Source organism: Tyto alba, unplaced genomic scaffold (genome assembly GCF_018691265.1).
Source record: "Tyto alba isolate M040663 unplaced genomic scaffold, T.alba_DEE_v4.0 Super-Scaffold_39, whole genome shotgun sequence".
Taxonomy (NCBI): Eukaryota; Metazoa; Chordata; class Aves; order Strigiformes; family Tytonidae; genus Tyto; species Tyto alba.
Window position 1 is genome coordinate 11,505,149 of NW_024881314.1, and position 20,428 is coordinate 11,525,576.

General features: G+C 60.0%; 1 protein-coding gene across 3 annotated transcripts in view; it reads left to right on the forward strand.

The window, feature by feature from the left end:
• Positions 1–18,573, forward strand: part of ARHGAP44 (Rho GTPase activating protein 44) — a 29,958-nt gene extending 11,385 nt beyond the window's left edge. For 2 of the 3 annotated variants that reach the window (XM_042802711.1, XM_042802713.1), the window contains exons 3-21: positions 2,208–2,312; positions 2,385–2,461; positions 3,651–3,762; positions 4,622–4,698; positions 5,492–5,609; positions 7,099–7,167; positions 7,252–7,333; positions 8,163–8,290; positions 8,443–8,554; positions 10,380–10,461; positions 11,414–11,494; positions 11,577–11,690; positions 11,835–11,926; positions 12,230–12,410; positions 13,004–13,021; positions 13,305–13,526; positions 14,911–15,002; positions 15,119–15,490; positions 17,624–18,573. In XM_042802711.1, coding sequence (XP_042658645.1) covers positions 2,208–2,312; positions 2,385–2,461; positions 3,651–3,762; positions 4,622–4,698; positions 5,492–5,609; positions 7,099–7,167; positions 7,252–7,333; positions 8,163–8,290; positions 8,443–8,554; positions 10,380–10,461; positions 11,414–11,494; positions 11,577–11,690; positions 11,835–11,926; positions 12,230–12,410; positions 13,004–13,021; positions 13,305–13,526; positions 14,911–15,002; positions 15,119–15,490; positions 17,624–17,772 — 2,283 coding nt within the window. In that variant the 3' untranslated portion in view covers positions 17,773–18,573. The remainder of the gene's footprint in view (positions 1–2,207; positions 2,313–2,384; positions 2,462–3,650; positions 3,763–4,621; positions 4,699–5,491; positions 5,610–7,098; positions 7,168–7,251; positions 7,334–8,162; positions 8,291–8,442; positions 8,555–10,379; positions 10,462–11,413; positions 11,495–11,576; positions 11,691–11,834; positions 11,927–12,229; positions 12,411–13,003; positions 13,022–13,304; positions 13,527–14,910; positions 15,003–15,118; positions 15,491–17,623) is intronic. The other variant, XM_042802712.1, reaches the window with a different exon arrangement.
• The last annotated feature ends 1,855 nt before the right edge of the window (positions 18,574–20,428 follow it).

Below are 20,428 nucleotides of genomic sequence, written 5' to 3' on the forward strand. Positions count from 1 at the left end.
CTTCCCAGCCCGGTTTTCAGGTCAGCTGGAATCGGATCCAGTCGTGTCTCTGCCAGGATGGCAACCTGATACGGCCGCCTGGATTGTGGGTGCCTGTGTCTCCCGTCTCTGCTGCAAAACCTGCCGTGGGGACGGGACACGTGACGGCAGGGGACAGTCCCCAAAGCTGATGGGTTGGGTAACTTCAGCAAAACAGCCCAAGCCAAAAACCTCACGTGGTGCATCGGCTGTGATGCTCAGGTCGCGGTCTCTTGGGGACGTCTCATCTTGGTGCTTTTTGCTTCCTGCACACCCCAGGGAAGGAGGCAGCTGGGAAGGTGCCAGGAAAGGGACATGTTTTCACAAATCCGTCACTGAATTCATGAGGTTTCTAACTCGCATGTTCTCTAAATCATCACTCGGGCACCGATGAGCAAAACAGCTGCCCAGCTCCACCTGCATCACGGCGCGGGCGTACCCCAGTGTCAGCCAGTCCGGCTGCTGTTGGAACCACTTTAAAACCTGTTTGGGGGCTAAGCTGATGTATTTACACCTTCCCGCTTCGGAGTTTGGTCTGTGCTGTTGCTGTCAGGTAGCAGATTCTGCAGAAACAGCCAGAGAACCGGTGTGCAAGGACGCTGGTGGCTGGAGGCAGCGCCTGGCAGGTGACAGTGGCTGCAGAGTGACTTTTAGCTCTTTCTGGCCACTGTGCCCTGCCTGCGTGTTGCCCTCGCTTGGGCGTAGTGATGCTGCTCCCTGCATTTTTTTTTTTTTTTTCCTTTCCTCCCCGCCGGTGCTGGTGGCCGGGATGGGCAGCGTGCGGCGGTGACGTGCCCCGCTGTCCCCAGGGACGGGCAGCCCCGGCAGGACGGAGCGGAGGGGAGCTGAGCGCTCCCCGCCACCAGCAGCCGGAGGGACCATCAGTAACAAATCTTTTTTTCTTTCTATTTTAACTTTTGGTATTTCTCCTTGCAAGCTCTGAGGTCTCCATGGCCCCTTGGCACTGAGAGCCAGACCCTGCTCTGGCAGCCGCCCGGTGACATCCCGGCACTGGGCAGCATCTGTGGCTCGCTGGGCTTCCACAGCGTCGCACAGAGCATTTTTACACCTTTTGGAGATAATTCAGTGGGCAGTGCCACCTTGTCTGAGTGTCTCCCGAAGTCATGTTCGCTGGGGTCTGTCTCCAGGCGTGGGGGGAACCCAAACCCTCCCCGGTGTTGTGCTCCATCACCCCCGCTTTGGCTCATCTACGTGGGTGTGCACCCACATGTGTGCCCTTCTGAGCATCATACCCTTTCCTTGCAAAATAAACACAGACATCTGTGTGTATATATATATATATATAAAAGTATATATACAATTTTATAATTTACATAAAATTTGCATGTCTATAATTTATATTATTTTAATATCTATAATTTTTATAGATATATATATAGACACACATGTCCGTGTATATGTTGAAAGGAACATGCCGGTGTTGCAGGGGTGGCAGAGGCTGCTCTACCTCAGCCAGGCATCATAGAGGGGTTTTTTTAAAATATAGATAAATAATATTTTTTCTTTATATTATTCTTAGATATAGTATATATTGCTAGTCATATCTGTATTATAGTGGTGGAGGGTGGCTCAGCTCGAGTGCCAGGTTCCTGTGAGATGCCTCAGGGACGTGCTGCAGGCTCAGCACTTCTCCCGGTCAGGGAGGATTTCTTTCTTTTTTTTCTTTCCCCAGATCATTTCCCAGGATTTTGACCTTTAGGGAATATTTCTCTTTTTCCAGATTATTTCTCAAAACGTTGAGGTTTCCACGATTCCCTCGTGTCTCTCAGCTTTGGTTTTCAGCAGATCTTGGTTGCTTGCATTTAATGACTCATCTTGTTGAGTTTGGGGATGAGCCGCTGAATTTAGTCCACGCAGAAGCAAATAAGGCAATTTTCAGCCCCAGGTTAGAGCACCGGCCAGTCTGGTTTGTGGCAGGGACAGACACCTCCTGCCCTCAGCCTTGCTGGGGGGGGGGGGCCAGATGGGGCAGCATCAGCCTGGTGAAACCTTCTCCCACTAAAAACATCCCTGCCCCGGGGAGGGGTTGGGCTCCGGGGCTGTTGCACCCGCTGCAGCAGCAATTAAACCCGCTTTGGTTAAAAAGCAAAAAAAGTCCCTTATGCCCCCGCATGGCGGGTGCGGGACCAGGCGGGATACCCCGGTGATGGGCACCACCACATCCGCAGGTGGAGAAGCGCCTGGAGCTGGTGAAGCAGGTCTCCCACAGCACCCACAAGAAGCTGACGGCATGTCTGCAGGGCCAGCAAGGCGTGGACGCCGACAAGCGCTCGGTGAGGCTTTGGCGGGGCGCTGGGGGGGCCGGGCGGGCGGCGGGGCGGGAGACACAGCCCCTCTCTTTGCAGAAGAAGCTGCCGCTGACGACGCTGGCGCAGTGCTTGATGGAGGGCTCGGCTGTGCTGGGCGACGACTCCCTGCTGGGGTAAGGGGGGGGCCGGGTCTCCCCCCAGCACGCTGCCGGGATGCTGCTGGGAATTGCTGCGGCTCCCGAGCTGTGGTGCTGGATAACGGGGGGGGGTCACAGCGGCGTTGGGCGGGCTGGCATGCTCCTGTGATCTCGGTAGTCCAGGGCTTTCCTTTACTCTTCTCCTTGTGATGAGCTGCGGTCCTCTAGTCACGCAATATCCAGTGTAAAGTGTGTGTATGTATATCTGTCATTGATCGATCTATCTATCTGTCTAACAATCTATCTTTTAATCTATTGATCTATCGATCTATCTATTTATCAATCTGTTGATCTATCTATCTATTGATTTATCTGTCAATCTATCTTTTTATCTATCTATCTATTAACAATCTATGTATCTATCAATTTATCAATCTATCAACCTATTTATCAATCTATCTATTAACTATCAATTTATCTATTTATTGATCTATTTATCTATTGATCTATTTATCAATCTATCAATCTATTTATTATCAATCTGTCTATCTATTGATCTATCTATCGATCTATTTATCTATTATCAATCTATCAATCTATCTTTTAATCTCTTGATCTATCGATCTGTTTATCAATCTATCTATCTATTTATCTATCTATCTGTTTACCTATAATTATCTATCTATCTATCTATCTATCTATCTATCTATCTATCTATCTATCTATCTATCTATCTATCTATCCATCTATCCATCTATCCATCTATCCATCTATCCATCTATCCATCTATCCATCTATCTATCTATCTATCTATCTATCTATCTATCTATCTATCTATCTATCTATCTATCTATCTATCTATCTATCTATCTATCTATCCATCTATCCATCTATCCATCTATCCATCTATCCATCTATCCATCTATCTATCTATCTCTCTATCTCTCTATCTCTCTATCTCTCTATCTCTCTCTTAACAAAGTCCAATTTCAGACTATAATTGGTGCAGTAGGTAGGGAATGAGATTTTCCTAACAGCCAGGGTGCCCACGGTCCCCGGGCTGCCACCCTCCCTCCCTCCAGCCCTCTGCCCCACGCCACTGCCAAGCCCCCCCCCCCCCCCCCCCGAGGCTTTGGGTGACCGTCGCCCACCCCCATGGGTGCAGGGTGGGTGCCCGTCGCTGCCCCGGCCCCCGCGGTGCCCAGCCCGGCCGGTGCCCTTGCAGGAAGATGCTGCGGCTGTGCGGGGAGGCGGAGGACAAGCTGGCTCAGGAGCTCATCCACTTCGAGCTGCAGGTGGAGAGGGACGTCATCGAGCCCCTCTTCGTGCTGGCTGAGGTGAGCGGCGGCGGGGACGGCACCGGCTCGGGGTGTCACCGCGCCAGGGACTCGCAGCCGAAACGAGCCTGGGGGAGGGCAGGGTTTCACTGCTTCCGTGGCATATTTGGGTCCTGGCCCCCGCGAGGGACCTTCCCCCCTTTGAGACGTTTGCTAATCGCTTTAACTGGCAGGCAGGATTTGCACGTGCAGCTGGGCTGGCTGCTGGCACGGTGGTTCTGCCGGCTCCTTTGCCTCCCCTTGCTTATCTTGCTCTTTTCTGCCTTCCCTGAAGGCAGAGGCATTAACACTTATTTCTGACCCATTTTTCCAAGCTCCAAACACATACCATTGTATTGGGGATTTTTTTCCCCCTCCTTCTTCCCTGGGCTGCAAGCTTTGTTTTTCAATTTTTCCCAGTGCTTTTTTCCCTGCTTGTACATCTAGCAAAGTGTCCTGGGCTTGGTTCTGATTTTATCTTCCTCAGCAGAAACAAAAGCTTTATTGCACTGCTGGTGTTCAGGGCTGTCAACCGTCACCAGATCCCTTGGCAAACAGTGCCCATGCATTGCCACCCCCAAAAGCCCTTTTCCTGCCTTCACCCAGCTCCCCAGTGCGGTCAGCTTTGATCCCCCCGAGGATGCTCCTCTCTGGGATGTGGGTTCTGCGGTCAGGGCTGGCGGGGGGTGGCACAGCCCAGGTGGGGACACAGAGGAGGGGCGAGCTGTGCCATCTTCCCTAATGACGTTAAAATAAGGAGCTGCATCCTTAGCTGCCCAGCTTGCACCAGCCCAACATCCCCGCGTCGCAGCCAGGTCCGACCTACCCCGACGCCTCTCCGGGGATGTTTATCTCCTCCCGTTCCTGTGTGCTGCTGCAGGTGGAAATCCCGAATATCCAGAAGCAAAGGAAGCACTTGGCGAAGCTCGTGCTGGACATGGACTCCTCCAGGACACGGTAGGAAGCAGCCTCAAAGCTGCTTTATAAAAAATAAAAATTCCCAAGTGATGGGTAGTGCTGGGGAGAGCATGTCCCGAAGCCCCCGGGTACCGTGGCTTCCTTGGGACAATAAGTCTCGGTCGTGTCACCATGTGCCTTGAAGTCAAGCTCTGCAATGAGCCAAGATTTCCGCTCTTGTCTTCAGAATCCTTAGATCCCTTTTCTTTGCCTGCCCTCTGCAGAAAAGAGTATTTTTTTTCTGGCACAAATCTTTATTTTTTCCTTCTTTTCCCTATATTGGTGAGTTATTCTGTGATGGCAAAGAGCCTGGTGCTCTTGCTGCCCTAGAGAAGTGCTGGGGTGGAGCTGGGATGACTCATGGGATTGTCCTGTGTCCCAGACGCTGTGCTTTGGGTTTTGCCTGGGGCTGTGGGGCTGCCCAAGCCCCGCGCTTCACGGCATGCCCTGGGGAGAGGTTTGGGAGGTGACTGTAGTCCCCAGTGTCCAGGACCTCCCATCACCTTCCTCTCTCCTCCCACCTGGATGAGGCTTGTTCTCCTGCTGAAAATAATTGCTTCTTTAGAGCCCAGTGTGTGCAGCTGGTTGTGGGGGCTGGGGATGTTTAGGGTTGGGAGTGGGTGCTGCATCCCCGCCTGGGTTTGGGACCATCTCTATGGTGCTCAGCCCTGGGGACCACGGGGGGCTTGGCTGAGGGGGGTCCCTGGGCTGCTCTCCAAGTCCGCTGGGACCTGGGAACCGCTCTGCGCGGGTCCCTGTCCCTCCCCGTGACGGCTCTGCCCTCTCTGTGCAGGTGGCAGCAGTCGGCCAAGTCCTCGGGCTTGGCCAGCAACCTGCAGCCCTCGGGCGCCAAAGCCGACGCTCTCAGGGAGGAGATGGAGGAGGCGGCCAACAGAGTGGAGATTTGCAGGGTACCCAGGGTCCGGGGGGGGATCGCTCCTTGCTGGGGTGGGGGGACATTGGTGTCCCGGGCGCCGTGGAAAACCTGCAGCCTCTCTTCTTACCTGTTTTTCTCCCTCTTCTCACCCCACTGCCCATGGTAAACCCTCCCTCTGGCTGGTCCCCGTGCCCAGATGCAGCCTGGTGGCAGTGGGTGATGCTCAGCAGCCAAGCAGGACGTCCCCGGTTCCGCTGGCCCCATCCATATCCCACTGGAGCCAGAGAGCATCCCATTGCCAGGGCACCCGTCCCGGCAGCAGCCGGCGAGCTCGGCGCTGAGAGCAGCCAGCCCTGGCACAGGGACCTGCGGGAAGCGCCACTGCGTGCCGAGCCCCCTCCTGCCACCCGGCCACGTCACCCCCCGCCATCCCGCGGCAGCACAGCCCACCCAGCTGGTCGTGCTGGGTGGGAAAAGTGTCCGAGCGAGGCAGGACGCTGCTGCCAGCGCCCTCGTCACGGGCTGCGGGATTCAGCCATGAAGACCACGGGCAAATTTGTGTGGCTTTTAAATTCCCCAGGGCAGAAAATGCAAAGGGGCGGGTGAACCTTGCTTTGGGCAGGAGGTGGAGCCGGGTGCATGTCTCAAATCCTGGTGGTTGTTTTCTCCAGGGGCACAACCAGAACCTGCGTAGCCTTTATAATCCCATCTCGAACTCGTGTTCTCTTCCCCCCATTGTAGAGCATTGCAGCCCCATGCACCCAGCAATTCCCAGCAAACCAACTGGGCCACGAGCTGCCCCCAGTATATTCGCTGTACTGATGGTGGATGTTGGAACTGGGACGTGCTCATGGCGTTTTAAAAACCTGCTGGTTTTCCTCCAGTTGAGTTATCCAAAGGGATTCTCAGAAAGGAGCAATTTCAGAAGTGGCAAAGTCTATTTTGCGAGCGTGAGGACAGAGAGATGTGTCCTGGTGCCGAAGGGCTCGTTGCAGTTTGGAGTAAGAGGCACCCGATGCCCCATCAGTCCGGCCCACACCGAACAGTTGGGATGCTACGCGTGGCAGCCGAGCCGTGCGCGCTGCTCCGCTGCACGGCAATTAGCCCTGTGGTTAACGAGCCACTTGCACGCGAGGAGCAACACAGCGAGGTGCTGGGACGAGCAAACTTGGGGTTTAATTTGTGCCGTTCGGCCCTCCGGGCTGTGCAGCCTTTGGCTGACAGGTTGCTTCCAAGTAACTCTCGCTCCCAGAGAGCTCGTTGCAAGGTGCCGGCTAATTGTGGGCTCTGGAAGGAGGAGGGGGGGGCGAGGGTGGCACCGCTTGCACGGCAGCAGAAAGCAAACCCCCGTGGTTCCGCCGTATGTTCAGCATCCCCAGCACACCTCGGGCATTGCTGCCACCTGCCATGTTGCACGTTGGCTCCCGGTGTCACCGAGCTGGTCCCTCCCGGTGGCCTCCGAAAGGGCCGTCGTGGTGGCATCAGGACGAGTGGGACGGCGACTAATTCTCTGCTCTCTGCAGGACCAGCTCTCGGCCGACATGTACAATTTTGTGGCCAAAGAAGTAGACTATGCAAACTATTTTCAAACCGTAAGTGCCACCCATCCCCACGGGACTCCTCCGCCCCCGTCCCCGGCCGTAGGGCTGACAGCCGGTGCTGTCTCTCCCCCCCAGCTGATCGAGGTGCAGGCAGAGTACCATCGGAAATCCTTAGCGCTTTTGCAGAATGTCCTGCCTCAAATTAAAGCCCAGCAGGGTAAGTGCCGGCGGGGTCCATCCCGCTCCCGCGTGCGACGCCGAGGGCTCTGCCTCACGCCGGGGCTGCGGCCTGACCCCGCGGCGCGGCGTGGTGCTGGGCTTGTGGCTGAGCATCCTCCCTTTGCTGCCCCCCCCCCCCGCATCCCGCCTGCGCGGCGCTGGCGAGGGCAGCCCTGGCCCACTCGGTCACGGGTGGGGGGGCAGGATCCGGCCGGCTTCATGGAGAGGGGGGGAAACCTGCCCGAATAGCCCCGTCGGGCGCAGCGCTGGGGGTGGGAACCCAGCGCCAAGGTGGGGGGGGGGGTGGTGGGATGTCTTGGGGCTTGGCTTTGAGCTGTGCAACCTCTGTAGGAGCTGGGCTGGGAGACCAAGGTCGGGGAAAGCCCCACGCGATGGCCCCGAGAGCAGCGCATTCCCCGGGGCAGGGCTCGGGGTGCTGCCGTCACTGCAGCGAGGCAGGGAGTGATTTGTATTTTATTTTTTTCTCTCGATCCCACAAAATATTCCTGCCTCAAACTGTGATGGAAGAAGGGGGAATATATTGCAAAGGTTTGCTCGTGATTGCTTCCCCCGGAAAACGTTATCCAGCCCCTTTGAAATGTCCCGTGTGATGATTGGAAAACATTTTGTTTGGATTTCATCTTTAAAAAGCACTTCCCGAGCCGCCCAGGACAGAGGTGCGGGGTCCTGTTGTTTTAGCAACACCCAAACGGAATATTTTGCTGCCGAAACGCTGTGATCCAAGGGCCTTTCGGGGAGGGGATGCCAGATCCGGCACCGTCCCCGCCGTGTCCTCCCCCTCCTCTCACCCCCTCTGCCCGTCACAGAGGCGTGGATGGAGAAGCCCTCCTTCGGGAAGCCCTTGGAGGAGCATCTGGCCGTCAGCAGGCGGGAGATCGCCTTCCCCGTGGAGGCGTGCGTGACGATGCTGCTGGAGTGTGGCATGCAGGAGGAGGTGGGTCCCGTGTCCTACCACCCTCGGTTGGGATGGACGGGGACACGGGCGCCTCCAAGGCGGGGATGAGGAACCGGGGAGAGGCGGGGAGTGGTTTGGGGACATCCCCGGCCCCAAAGCTTGCCTGACGCTCTCCCGTGTCCTCTGCGAAGGGTCTCTTCCGAGTGGCTCCCTCGGCCTCCAAGCTGAAGAAGCTCAAGGCCGCGCTGGACTGCTGCGTGGTGGACGTGCAGGAGTACTCGGCCGACCCGCATGCCATCGCAGGTAGAGGCTGCCCAGGGCAGGGGGGGGGGGGTTGGTGGTGTGTGGGACGGCCCATCCAGCCCCAAAAACACCAACTGTGGGCACCCAGAGGGTGGGCATGGAGCCTAGTTGGAGGCCAGTAACTAGCAGCGTAGTTCAGGGGTTGATACGGGATCCAATCCTTCATTAATGACGTGGACGATGGGGCAGGGTGCACCCTCAGCAAGTTGGCAGATGACACCACGCCGGGAGCAGTGGCTGGTGCACCAGAGGGTCCTGCTGCCGTGCAGAGGGACCTGGACAGGCTGGAGAAACGGGCGGAGAGCGACCTGGTGAGGTTGAGCAAAGGGGAAGTGGCAAGTCCTGCCCCCAGGCACCAGGAGATGCTGGGGGCCACCCAGCTGGGAGGCAGCTTGGCAGAGATGGCCCTGGGAGTGCTGGTGGCCAGCAAGCTGACCATGAGCGAGCCAGCAATGTGCTCTTGTGGCACACTGAAGGCGAATGGTGTCAGGCTGCATTGGAAGGAGGGATGCCAGCAGGTCAAGGGAGGTGATCCTTCCAGTCCTGAGCACTACAAGAGAGACATGGATGTACTGGAGAGAGCCCAGTGAAGGGCTGTGAAGATGATGAAGGGCCTGGAGCATCTCTCCTAGGAGGAAAAGCTGAAGTAGTTGGAACTGTTCAGCCTGAAGAGAAGGCTCAGGGAGATCTCATCAATGGGTATAAATACCTGCAGAGAGAGTGGAAAGACGATACAGCTCTTTGAAGTGGTGGCCAGTGCCAGGGCCAGAGGCAACGAGCACAAATGAACACGGGAGGTTGCCTCGGAACGTCAGGAGAGACTTTGTCACTCTGCGGGTGACCAAGCACTGACCGGTTGCCCAGAGAGGTGGCGGAGTCTCCGTCCTTGGAGATACTCAAAAGCCATCAGGACACAGACATTGGGCAACCAGCTCTGGTGGTCCTGCTAGAGCAGGGGGTTGGACCAGCTGACCTCCAGAGGTCCCTTCCAACCTCGACTCTTCTGTGATTTGTCCCAAAGCCTTTGAACAGCAAAGGCAGAATATACAGGGGGACAAATGCAAGTGTAGAAATACAGCTTTTGGTGGAAACGGGGGCGTTTAGGAGTTACCATCCACCGAGGAGCACAAACCCCAACCCCCCACGCCCCGTCCCCAGCTTAGGGCTTGAGCAGCACTTTTGATCACAGGCGAGGAAGAAAACAAGGATGCAATCATAACCCAAGGCAGCGGTGGGGCCCTGGTGACACTAATTAGGGCATCACTGATCAGCAGAGGCTCCGCAGGAGAAGGGAGCAGTTGGGAAGATTTGCACATCATGAAGCTCGCCATCTTCTCTCTACCTCCAGTGGGGTTGAAGACTCTCTCCAAGCACAGATCTGAAGCAGTGGGGCTGCTATTAAGCATGAATTGGGTTTAAATACCAGTCAGCTGCTCCCCTCCTGAGCTGGGCTCTCCAGCGGGTGCAGAGTTGGACCCTGGTTTCCTATTGACTGCAATGGGAACCTTTTCCCAGCGGAAGGAGATGTGAATGTCCTGGGCAAAAACACAGGATGGAGAGCTGGGTGAGTGCCAGGTGGAGGCAAGAATGGTGGAGGGAACTGGGGAGGCCCTAGGAGGGACTAGGTGGAGGTGTCAAGGTGGTGTCTGGGGTCAGGGGATGCTGCAGGTTCCACCAAGCTGAGGAGACCGGCGGGTGCTTTGGGATGTGGGGAGTGGGAAGGCTGGGAGGGATGTGAGTCGAAGTCCTGAGGAGCGAAACCACCTGGTGTCCATCAGCCGGTGCCACCCGCAGTGCCGAGCCCCGTGTCCCTTGTGTGCCACAGGAGCCCTCAAGTCCTACCTGCGAGAGCTGCCGGAGCCCCTCATGACCTTCGAGCTGTACGAGGAGTGGATCCAGGCCTCCAAGTGAGTCTGGGGCATCCCCCCCCATTCCTCCGTGACATGGGTGGTGGCATCTCAGGCTCTTACGGATGGTTTGGGGGCCACAAGTGATTTCTGACATGGCTCACAGCATTTAGGATGTTTCCTCCAGGGTCTGAGAGCCAGGAGGGTTCCCGTGATGCTCCTTGAGCATCGTGCATCCCGGCAGTGAGGGTGGCCCTGATGTCCCCTGACCCTGATGTCCCCTGACCCTGATGTCCCCAGGGCACCCTGGCCAAGGTGGCTGAGCTCTCCCAGCATCTTTCGACGAGCCATTGGGTGCCGGGCACGGGTCCCGTTTCTGGGTGGGTGTGCAAACCCCAGGGGGACAGCTGGCTGAGGGAACTCTCATCTGCTTTGCTGGGGTGCTCTGCACCGTGGAACCCCCAAACCCATCAGGATTGGGCCAGCTGAGGTGGCACCGATGTGCCTGCTCCACCGTGGGTGATGTTTGGGGTACAGAGATGACGGGCAGAGGGAGGTGGGAGGAGGAGCATCTCCTTTTGGGGTGGGAACCACCTCGGTGGTGCCTCAATACAGGTCTGACCAGGTCCCTCACCTGCCCTGGGAGCTTGGGAGCACAGAAGGGACGCGGTGGTGGCTTGCTGGAGGGGACGGTCCCTGAGGGGTGGCACATGGGGAGAGCGGGCTGTTGTTCTGGGGGCTGTTGGCAGTAATTTCCCCTTCCCAAGCAAACACACCCCCAAAACATGAACTTTGAGGGGGGTTGCGTGGAGATGAGTAGAGGACCTGCATCCAGCCTGCTGCCAAAAGATTTCCTTCTCATTTTGGGTGGGGGGTTTGGGGGTTAATTTACTTATATAACGTTGGCGTCAGCCTGAGGGTCTCGCGGGGTCCCTGAGGGCAGGGCTGGGGCGGTTGAAGCCCTGAGGTGGGGTGGGAATGGGGGCTGACCTCCTCGCCCACCTCCCCGCAGCATCCCGGAGCAGGAGAAGCGGCTGCAGGCTCTCTGGAGCGCCTGCGAGAAGCTGCCCAAAGCCAACTACAACAACATCAGGTGAGCCTGGGGCCAGCGGGACCCTGGGGGGGGGGGGACACACGATCCTGATACACCCACACGGCTTGGCTCTGCTTTCCAGGTACTTGATTAAATTCCTGGCCAAGCTGACCGAGTACCAGGACACGAATAAAATGACACCGAGCAACGTGGCCATCGTGCTGGGGCCCAACCTCCTCTGGCCGCAGGCGGACGGGTAAGGGAGGAGGGGGGGGGCAAGCGAGCGTGCCAGAGGGCTGCTGGGGAAGGGGGGCGAGGGGGGGGGCCCGAGGCCAAAATCCCACCAGGAATAAGGCCGGGCTGTGGTGGGGCTGCTGAGCCGCTGCCCGCCGCCTTGCAGGAACATGACGGAGATGATGACGACCGTCTCGCTGCAGATCGTGGGCATCATCGAGCCGCTCATCCAGCACGCCGACTGGTTCTTCCCTGGAGGTAGGCTGGGCCGGGGCGGGATGGGCTTCGTGGGACCTCCCAGCCCTCCCTGGGGAGGGAGTGCTGAGCGCCCAAATTTATTTTTGCCAGCCCCCTCTGCTTGCCCTGGCTTGGGGGTGGGGGGCGGAGGTGGTGCTCAGGCAGAGATCTGGCAAGACTCATCACATCAGTGAGCACAACCCAGCCGCTCCAGGACCCCCCCCAAGCATTCCTGCGGTGCCGACACGCCCCCCACCCCACCCCACCCCTCCCTGAGGACACACAACCTAATGTGTCCCCCCTCTCCTTTCTCCCCCTCCCCAGACATCGAGTTCAACGTGACGGGCAACTACGGCAGCCCCATGCACGTCAACCACAACGCCAACTACAGCTCCATGCCCTCCCCGGACATGGACCACGCCGACCGCCGGCAGCACGACCAGGCCCGGCGGCCCCTCAGCGTGGCCACGGACAACATGATGCTGGAGTTTTACAAGAAGGATGGGTAGGGTCTTTGCGGGGCCAGGGTTTGGGGAGAAGGAGGTGGTGGCATTGCCACCACCCGGGGGTTGGGTGCCACTCAGCTGGTGGAGGTTGGGTGGTCCTGGGGGAGGGAGGACCCCCCTGCTCTCCTTGCTGGGCTCTTGGGGATGCTCAGGTGAGTCCGGGGCTTGATGCCTGTCCCCAGCTCACTGGAGATGGGAGTGGGGTGGCCCGTGGGGTGGCACTGGGGCTGTGCCACACTGGGGTCGGGTGCCCTGGTATCCCCACGGTCTGAGGGCTCTGCTGCAGAGGAAAGGTCCTCACTCCCAGCTTGTGCGTACCCCTCTCCCTGGGCTACTTCACAGGGACCGCAGCCAGTCAGGTCAGCTCAAGAAAACACCCCCCAGGGCTCTCCCCATCTCCAAAAAATGTCACCAGGGCTCTTCCCATCACCAGCATAGCCGGGTCCCCGCCGTGCCCCTCCTGCTCCTTCTCTTGAAGCTCCTTGACCTTGCAGGTCCTTTTCCGAGCAGTGGGCTCTCACCCTGTTCACTGTCCAGTTTTAGTTTGTTTCATTTTTTTAACACTAATAATTGTGTGTTTCTGTCCATGCAGCCTTAGGAAAATCCAAAGGTATTGTATGCTCTGCAGCGGTACTGGGAGGATGCTGGGGACGTGCTGGGTGGTTGCGGGCAGGGTGCTGGTGCCTGCTGGCACCTGGGGAGGGGAGAGGTGGCCGGTGGGTGACAGAAGCGTGTCCCACACAGCCACCCCCGCCCTGTTGCCGTGGCGGTTCATTCCTGGTGGAAGAGGCGTTTTTAGGGACCTGACACCCCAAAGGAGCCGGGACGCGGCGCCGCTGGTCCCGTCCCGCTGGGCGGGTGCTGAGCGCCTGTCTCTGTGTCCCCCCCCCCAGCATGGGCGTCAGGGTGATGGACACCTCGTGGGTGGCTCGCCGAGGCACCTCGGCGGCACGCAAGGCGTCCTCCACCCCGCCGGCCGCTCAGCCCCCCGCGCCGCCCGCCGAGCTCCCCGCCACCCCCCACTCGCCCATTCCCGAGCAATCGCCGGACGTGGCGGCCACCCCTTCCCCACCTCCCACCAGCTTCGGCTTCCCCCCGGGAGCCGAGCGCACAAGGTAAGCCCACCGGCACCCCCGTGTCCCCAGCCCCGGCATCCTCCCCGTGTGGGAGCCCAGCCCCAAAACCCCCACGGCCATGCCGGGGGGGGGGGGGGGGGTGGGATGCTCGGCATCCCCGTGGCTCCCACACCGGCCCCGCAGAATTGGTGCTGCCCCCCGGGACGTCCCGCGGGTCCCCTGCCCGGCTCGCAGCGGGTGTCGCTGGGCTGTAGCAAAATTGGGGCTGGAGGTGCGAGGAGAAGCCCGACAGCCCCCCCCGAGCCTTTCCTCTGCCCAGCGTCTGTGTCCTGCTTTAATTTGCACGGGGGCCAGGTGGGAGAAGGCACCTCAATTCCATTTTTCTGCCCCCAAAAGGGGAGCTGAGCTTTGCAGCCACCCGAGCCACGTTCTGCTCCAGTGTGCACCCATGGGTGGGGGTGGCAGTCTCGGGTGGGGTGTGCCGTGAGCTGGATCCTGGCGTAGTGGGGTGAGGTGAGGGGGCTTCAGCACCGGGGGGGGGGCTTTGTCACCGCTCTCCTCTGTCCCCCCCGCAGCGCTGATGCTTCTGCTTTTTTATTATTTTTTCCCTCCTTTTTTTTTTTTTTTTGGACTTTTTTTTATGGTGTTTCTGGACATTTTGCAGCAGGGGTCACTTGGGGTCTGCTTGACTGAATGGTGGCTCCAGCCCCCCCCGCCCCGTCCTGTCCCTGTCCCCATCTTCCTCCCCCTCCTCCTCGCTTCTCGCCCCTCACCCTGGCGCCAGACCTTGCTCCCTTCGCTGCTCCCTCACCCCGTGGCACTGCTCCCAAAACGGACCCCCCCGGGCCCCCGCTCCCCCGGGGCTGCCGCAGGATCCAGCCCAGCGAGGTCACCATGGCGACCCCCAAACCGGGGGGGGGGGGAGGGGGCTCGGTGGCCCCATCACCGCTGTCCCCGGGGGGTGTCGGGCTGGGGGCTGCGCCGAGGCTGGGGCTGAACCCCCCCGTGGGGGGCTAGCGGGGGGGCTGCTGGGTGCAGGAAGGACCTCACAGCTCTCCCTTCTTTCTTCTTTTTAAATTTTCCTTTTGTTATTGTTGTTATTAATTCCTATTTTATATTTTAATTTTAATTTATTTGCATTTTTATTTTTTATTTTGTTTTGTTTACTTTTACTTTTTTCATTTATTTTTATTATTTTGTTTTGGTTTCCCATTTTCTTCAAATTCTATTGTTATTTTAAATCTTTGCATATTTTATCTTGCGCTATTATTTTTTTATTTCCATTTTTCATTCCTTTCCATTTTTCTTTTCTTTATTTTGCATTTTTATTTTTCATCCCTGTCCTTATTGCTTTCTTTTCTTTTTATTCCGTTTCTTCTCCTATTTACCTCCCCCTTCCCCCCCCCCCCCCCCTCCGTTAAAGCACTTTCCGGCCCAAGGAGCCGCCCCCCGGGGCCGGGCAGCCGCCGCCCCCCGCCCCGCCCGCCGAGCAGAGCCCGCCCGCCCTGCGCAAAGGTAGGAGCGGGGCCGGGGATGGCGTGGAGGGGAGGGGGGGGGGGTCCCCACTCGGTGTGACCCCCCCCCCAGCACCCTGACACCCCCCCCCCCCCGCCCTTCTCTCTGTCTCGCAGTGGCCAAGAAGCTGGCGCCCATCCCGCCCCGGGCGGCCGCGGGGGAGCAGGGGGGGGGGCAGCCCTCCCCCGCCAGCCTCTCCCCCACCCCCCCCAGCACCCCCTCCCCTTACGGCCCCGCCGCCCCCCCGGGGCCCTGCCCGCCCCCCGGGCCGCCCTCTCCCGCCCCCCCGCCGCCGCCTCCCCCGCCCCCCCCTCTCCTGCCCTCCCCCGCCGGCCCCCCCCCCAAATCCCGGCCCACCCCCAAGCCGCGGCCGCGGCCGGCGCTGCCCCCGCCTCCCCAGCCCCCCCCCCCGGCCGCCCCCGGCCCCCCCCAGCCCCCGGAGCTGCCCCGCCTGGACGCCGCGGGCCCCGGGGATGGCGTGTCCACAGGTAACCGCGGGTGGGAGTGGGAGCGGGGGCCGCCCGCCCGCCCCGCGCCGTGGGGGCTCGCTGGTGGCAGTGGCACGGGGCGGGGGACACACACACACACACACACACACACACACGCGTGTTTGTGGCCCAGGGTTTGGGGGTGGTGGCCCCGGGAAGGTGGCAGTGTCGCTGGCAAGGTGGAACTGTCCCCAGGAAGGCAACGAGGCACTTGGGAAGGTGATGGTGTCCCCAGGGGGGTGGCGATGTCCCCAGGGAAGTGACGGTGCACTCAGGAAGGTGGCGACACCCTTGGGGGAGGCGGCTGTGTCCCCGAAAAGGTGGAACTGTCCCCGAGAAGGCAGCGGTGTTGCTGAGAAGGCGGTGATGTCCCCAAGAAGGTGGCAGTGTGCCTGGCATGGTGGAACTGTCCCCAGGAAGGTGATGGTGTCCCCAGGAAGGTGGTGATGTCCCCAGGAAAGTGCGAGTGCACTCAGAAAGCTGGTGACACCCTTGGGGGAGGTGGCTGTGTCCCCAGAAAGGTGGCAGTGTCCCCAGGAACCGGTTGACTTGGGAAGTACTTGGGAAGGTGGCAACATCCCCAGGAAGGTGACAATGTCTCTGGAAAGGTGGAACTGTCCCCAGGAAGGTGGCAACGTCCCTGAGAAGGTGGTGATGTCCCCAGGAAGATGATAATGTTTCTGGCAAGGTAGAACTGTCCCCAGGAAGGTGGCAATGTCCCCAGGAACCAGTGGCTCGGGAAGGTGGCAACATTCCTGGGAAGGTGGCGGTGTCCCTAGGAAGGTGACAATGTCCCCGGAAAGGCAGAACTGTCCCCAGGAAGGTGACAGTGACTCTGGCAAAGTGATACTGTTCCCAGGAAGGTGGTGACGTCCCTGGGAAGGGGATGATGTACTCAGGAAAGTGGCAGTGTCCCCGGGAACGTGCAGTGTCCCTGGGAAGGTGGAACTGTCACCAGGAAGGTGACAGCATCCCTGAGAAGGTGGATGATGTCTCTGGGAAGGTGGAAGTGTCCATGGGGAGGTGGTGATGTCCCCAGAAAGGTGGCGACGTATTCAAGAAGGTGGCAGTGTACCTGGGAAGGTGATAATGACCTTGGAAAGGTGGAACTGTCCCCTACAAGGTGGTGATGTCCCCAAGAAGGCAGAGATGTCCCCGGGAAGGTGACATTGTACTCAGGAAGGTGGTAGCACCCTTGGGAAGGTGGCTGTGTCCCCAGGAAGGCGGTGATGTCCCCAGGGAGGTGACATTGTACTCAGGAAGGTGGTAGCACCCTTGGGAAGGTGGCTGTGTCCCCAGGAAGGCGGTGATGTCCCCAGGGAGGTGACATTGTACTCAGGAAGGTGGTAGCACCCTTGGGAAGGTGGCTGCGTCCCCAGGAAGGTGGCAGCATCCTCAGGAAGGTGGTGGTGTCCCCAGGAAGGTGACATCGTCCCTGGGAAGCACCACGAGCATGTGCTGCCGTTCCGACCTCCCTGTCCCTGGGTTTTGTTGGTGTCTGCCCCCCCCCCCCCCCCCGGTGTCCCTGCAGCAGTGGGGGCTGCGCCGTTTGAGGGGGACGGTCAGGGTGATGCTTTGGAAGTGCTGGTGGCACTGGGGACAGGTGGGGACACAGAGGCCGTGGGGTCCTGCGGGGTGGGGGGGGGGCTCTGCTCGTCCCTGTGCCCACCCTGTCTGCCAGGGGCTGGGACAGCGCGGGGGCTACGTGACCCCCCGGGTGGGGGGGGCTGCCCTCAGCATGGCCCTGGCATGGCACCCCGGCACCCCACCCTGCAGCCCCAGCATCGCACCCCAACACTGCACCCTGTTGCTGCACCCTGGGGTGCAGCTCACCGCGGGGGGGACGGGGGGGGGGGGTTTCTACCCGGGGGTTGCCCCTGCGGGTCCCTCGGGAGAGGGGACAGCGGTGTCACCTGCGCCAGGTGGGAGGAGAGCGGAGCGTCACCGTGGGGGACAGCGGGGCTGGTGTCACAGGCTCCAGCTAGGGAGGGGTGACACAGAGCTGGGACCGGTGGTGACATCCCTTGGGGGTGGCACTGACACGACGCCAGCCCTGCTGAGGTGTCCTGCCACCGAGCCCTCGCCGCAACATCCCCCCCCATCACTCTGTTCTCCCCACCCCCCCCCTCGCAGGTCTGCTCTGTTTTGAGGTCCCCTCCCTCCACGTCCCCCTGGATGCCACCCTGTGCCGGGACCCGCCGGAGGCACCGCAGAGACTCTCGGGGCCGAGCCCGGCCACCCGGCAGGAGCAGGAGGAGGAATCGGAGAGCACAGCCCTATGACAGTGTCCCTGTCCCCACGCTCGTCCTTGCAGCACCCAGGGGCCAGCACCGGCCACCGGCGCCGAAGGCCACTGGCGCACCAGTTTCGGGTGGCAAAGTGCCCGCTTTGGGGGGCGGTCGCTGATCTTTATTTAATTTTTTTTCGCCTTATCCAGACTTTGCCTTTCAACTGGGTGCCTGCGCCCCCCCCACTCCCCCCCCCCCCCCATCCTCCTTTGCCCCCGCAGCACCCACGGTCCTGGGGTGACACCACCATCTCCTCCGGGCCCCGACAGCGGGTGCCACGGGGAAACGGCCAGGTGACAACGAGCTCGCCAGCGCTTTGCAGCGGGATTTCATTTCTTCGGCTTCTTCCCCCTCCGCTTGTTTGCCGGAGCAGGATGGGACCTGACCAGCAATAACCTGGGGGGCGCAGGATGTGACCCCCCCCCCCCGGGGCTCTCGGGGTGCCAGCGGGCGAGGGTGCGCGTCCCTTGGCAACCGCTGTCCCCGTGGGTTGGTGGCTTTGGTTGTGCATGCGAAGACAAATTAACCTTTTATCCTTTCCAGAGAGATAAGAGATATATATATATATCGGCAGAGATATATATATTATATATTTGTATATATATAGAGAAAAAATATATAGAGATTTGTTTTATTTGGAGCCATTCCCGCCCACCCGGTGCACAGAGGGAGGATGGAAATGACAGCGCTTCGCCCCCCCGCCCCGCTCGCGCCGTGCCCCTCGCCCCAGGCGGGCACCCCGGGGGCACCAGCACCCCAAAGCAATCAATAAATCCATGTGCCACTCGCTGTGAACTGCCCGGCAGCGCCGGCCTTTGGTTAATGCCTGTGGGCACCGTCAACACCGTGCCCGGCCGTGGCGGGTGGTTGGTGGGAGGATGAGGGGGGGTGGGTGAGGGTTGGGGGTGTTAAAATGGTGGGGTGGGGTTGGTGAGGGATGGTATTGGGGTCTTGGTCCTGTGGGATGGGACAGCAGCAGGCTTGTGGTGGTCCCAGCCTGGATTTTGGGCTGGTCCCAGTGCAGATTTGGGGTGGTCCCAGCCCGGCTTGGTGCCCACTGGTGGACACGAGGTTTCAGAGGACGCTTTGCTGTAGGAAGTGGGGTTTCATGAGGGTCGGGGTGATAAAATGATGGGGTTTGCTCTGTGCAGGCTGTTGTGGTCTTGGTCCTACGGGATAGGGCAGCACCAGGCTTGGAGCGGTCCCAGCCCAGATTTGGGGTGATCCCAGCACCGGGTTGGCGGCCCCTGATGGATTTAGGACACGGAGGACTCTTGGAGGGTGCTTAGCTGTAGGAAATGGGGTTTAATGAGGGTTTGGGTGATAAACTGATGGTTTTGTGCTTTATGCAGGCTGTCCTGGTCCTGGTCCCATGGGGCGGGGGAGCCTCGGGCTTGGGGTGGTCCCAGTCCTGGGGTGGGCACCCACCCAGTAGCCGGAGTTTGGAGCCGAGCAGCGTGTGTGCGGAGGGCAGTGTCAGGGTGGAGGGTGGGCAGCGATGGGGGCTGGAGGGCACCAGGGGCCCCCCCAAGCCCGGCGGGGCGGGGAGCAGGCCCCCACTTTGCAGGCTATGGAGGGGCATGTCCCCGGTGCATGGGGGGGGGGGGGGGGATGCTCTGGGAAGGCACAGAAGCACCTCTGGGCTGTCACCCTGCGGGCAGATGTGGGTGCTGGGGACGGCACGGTGCTGTCACTGGGGGTCCCCCAGCCTGGCCATGCCACATCCTTCACCCCATTCCCCGTGGGATGGCGGGGACCGTTGTGGGGATTGCCACCCATGCAGCTCTGCAGTGGGGGGCGGGTGCCAAGCGTCAGCCCCAGCCACGCAGACCCCCCCTGAGGCACGGCAGCACCCAAGGGTGGGGGCACCGAGCGCCTCAGGGCGCAGCAGCCCCCCAGCCTCAGGGGCCCCCAGGCAGAGGGGCCACCTCAGGGTGCTGGGGTGGCACATCCCTAGGGTCCCTGCAGCACACCTGCACCCCAACCATGGTCCCAAGGCAGGGTCCTTGCAAGGGAGGTGGGCATGGGGTCCCCGAGGCCTGGCACAGGGATGGCCACTCATATTGGGGCTCCCACCCCCCCACCCCCCCCCCAGCTGCAGTTGTGGGGTGCCAAGAAGCAGGAGCCCTGCCCCTGCCACTGCCAGCACCCATGGGTGCCCTGATGAACCTACCATGCCCAGCACTGCTGCTTGCCTGGGTGACAAATCGGTGACAAATCCACATTTGTCCCCTGCTGCAACGCAGGGTCACAGCAAGGGCCTTACCCCGGAGCAGCCCTCCAGCAAGGGACAGTCTCCTCCATCTTCACGTCCTCCTCCCCCCCAACCCCGTATCCACTTCCAGCTCCACCTTCACCTCCTCCACTTCTACCTCCATTTCTGTCCCTGTCTCTTCCATCACCACCTCTGCCTCCTCCACTTCCACCCCAATCCCACACCCCCCTCCCTCTCCTCATCCCACCTCCTCCACCAGTCTCCTCCACCTTCACCTTCTCCAAATCTCCACCTCTGTCCCTGGCCCCCGTTGTGGCCACACCAAGTTTCTCCAGCCAGCCCTTTCCTCTGCCCCGGCGGGCACAGCCCCACGGCACCGTGACTCTGGCACCACTGATTCCCCCACCACCACCAAACCCCACTCCCAGGCTGATC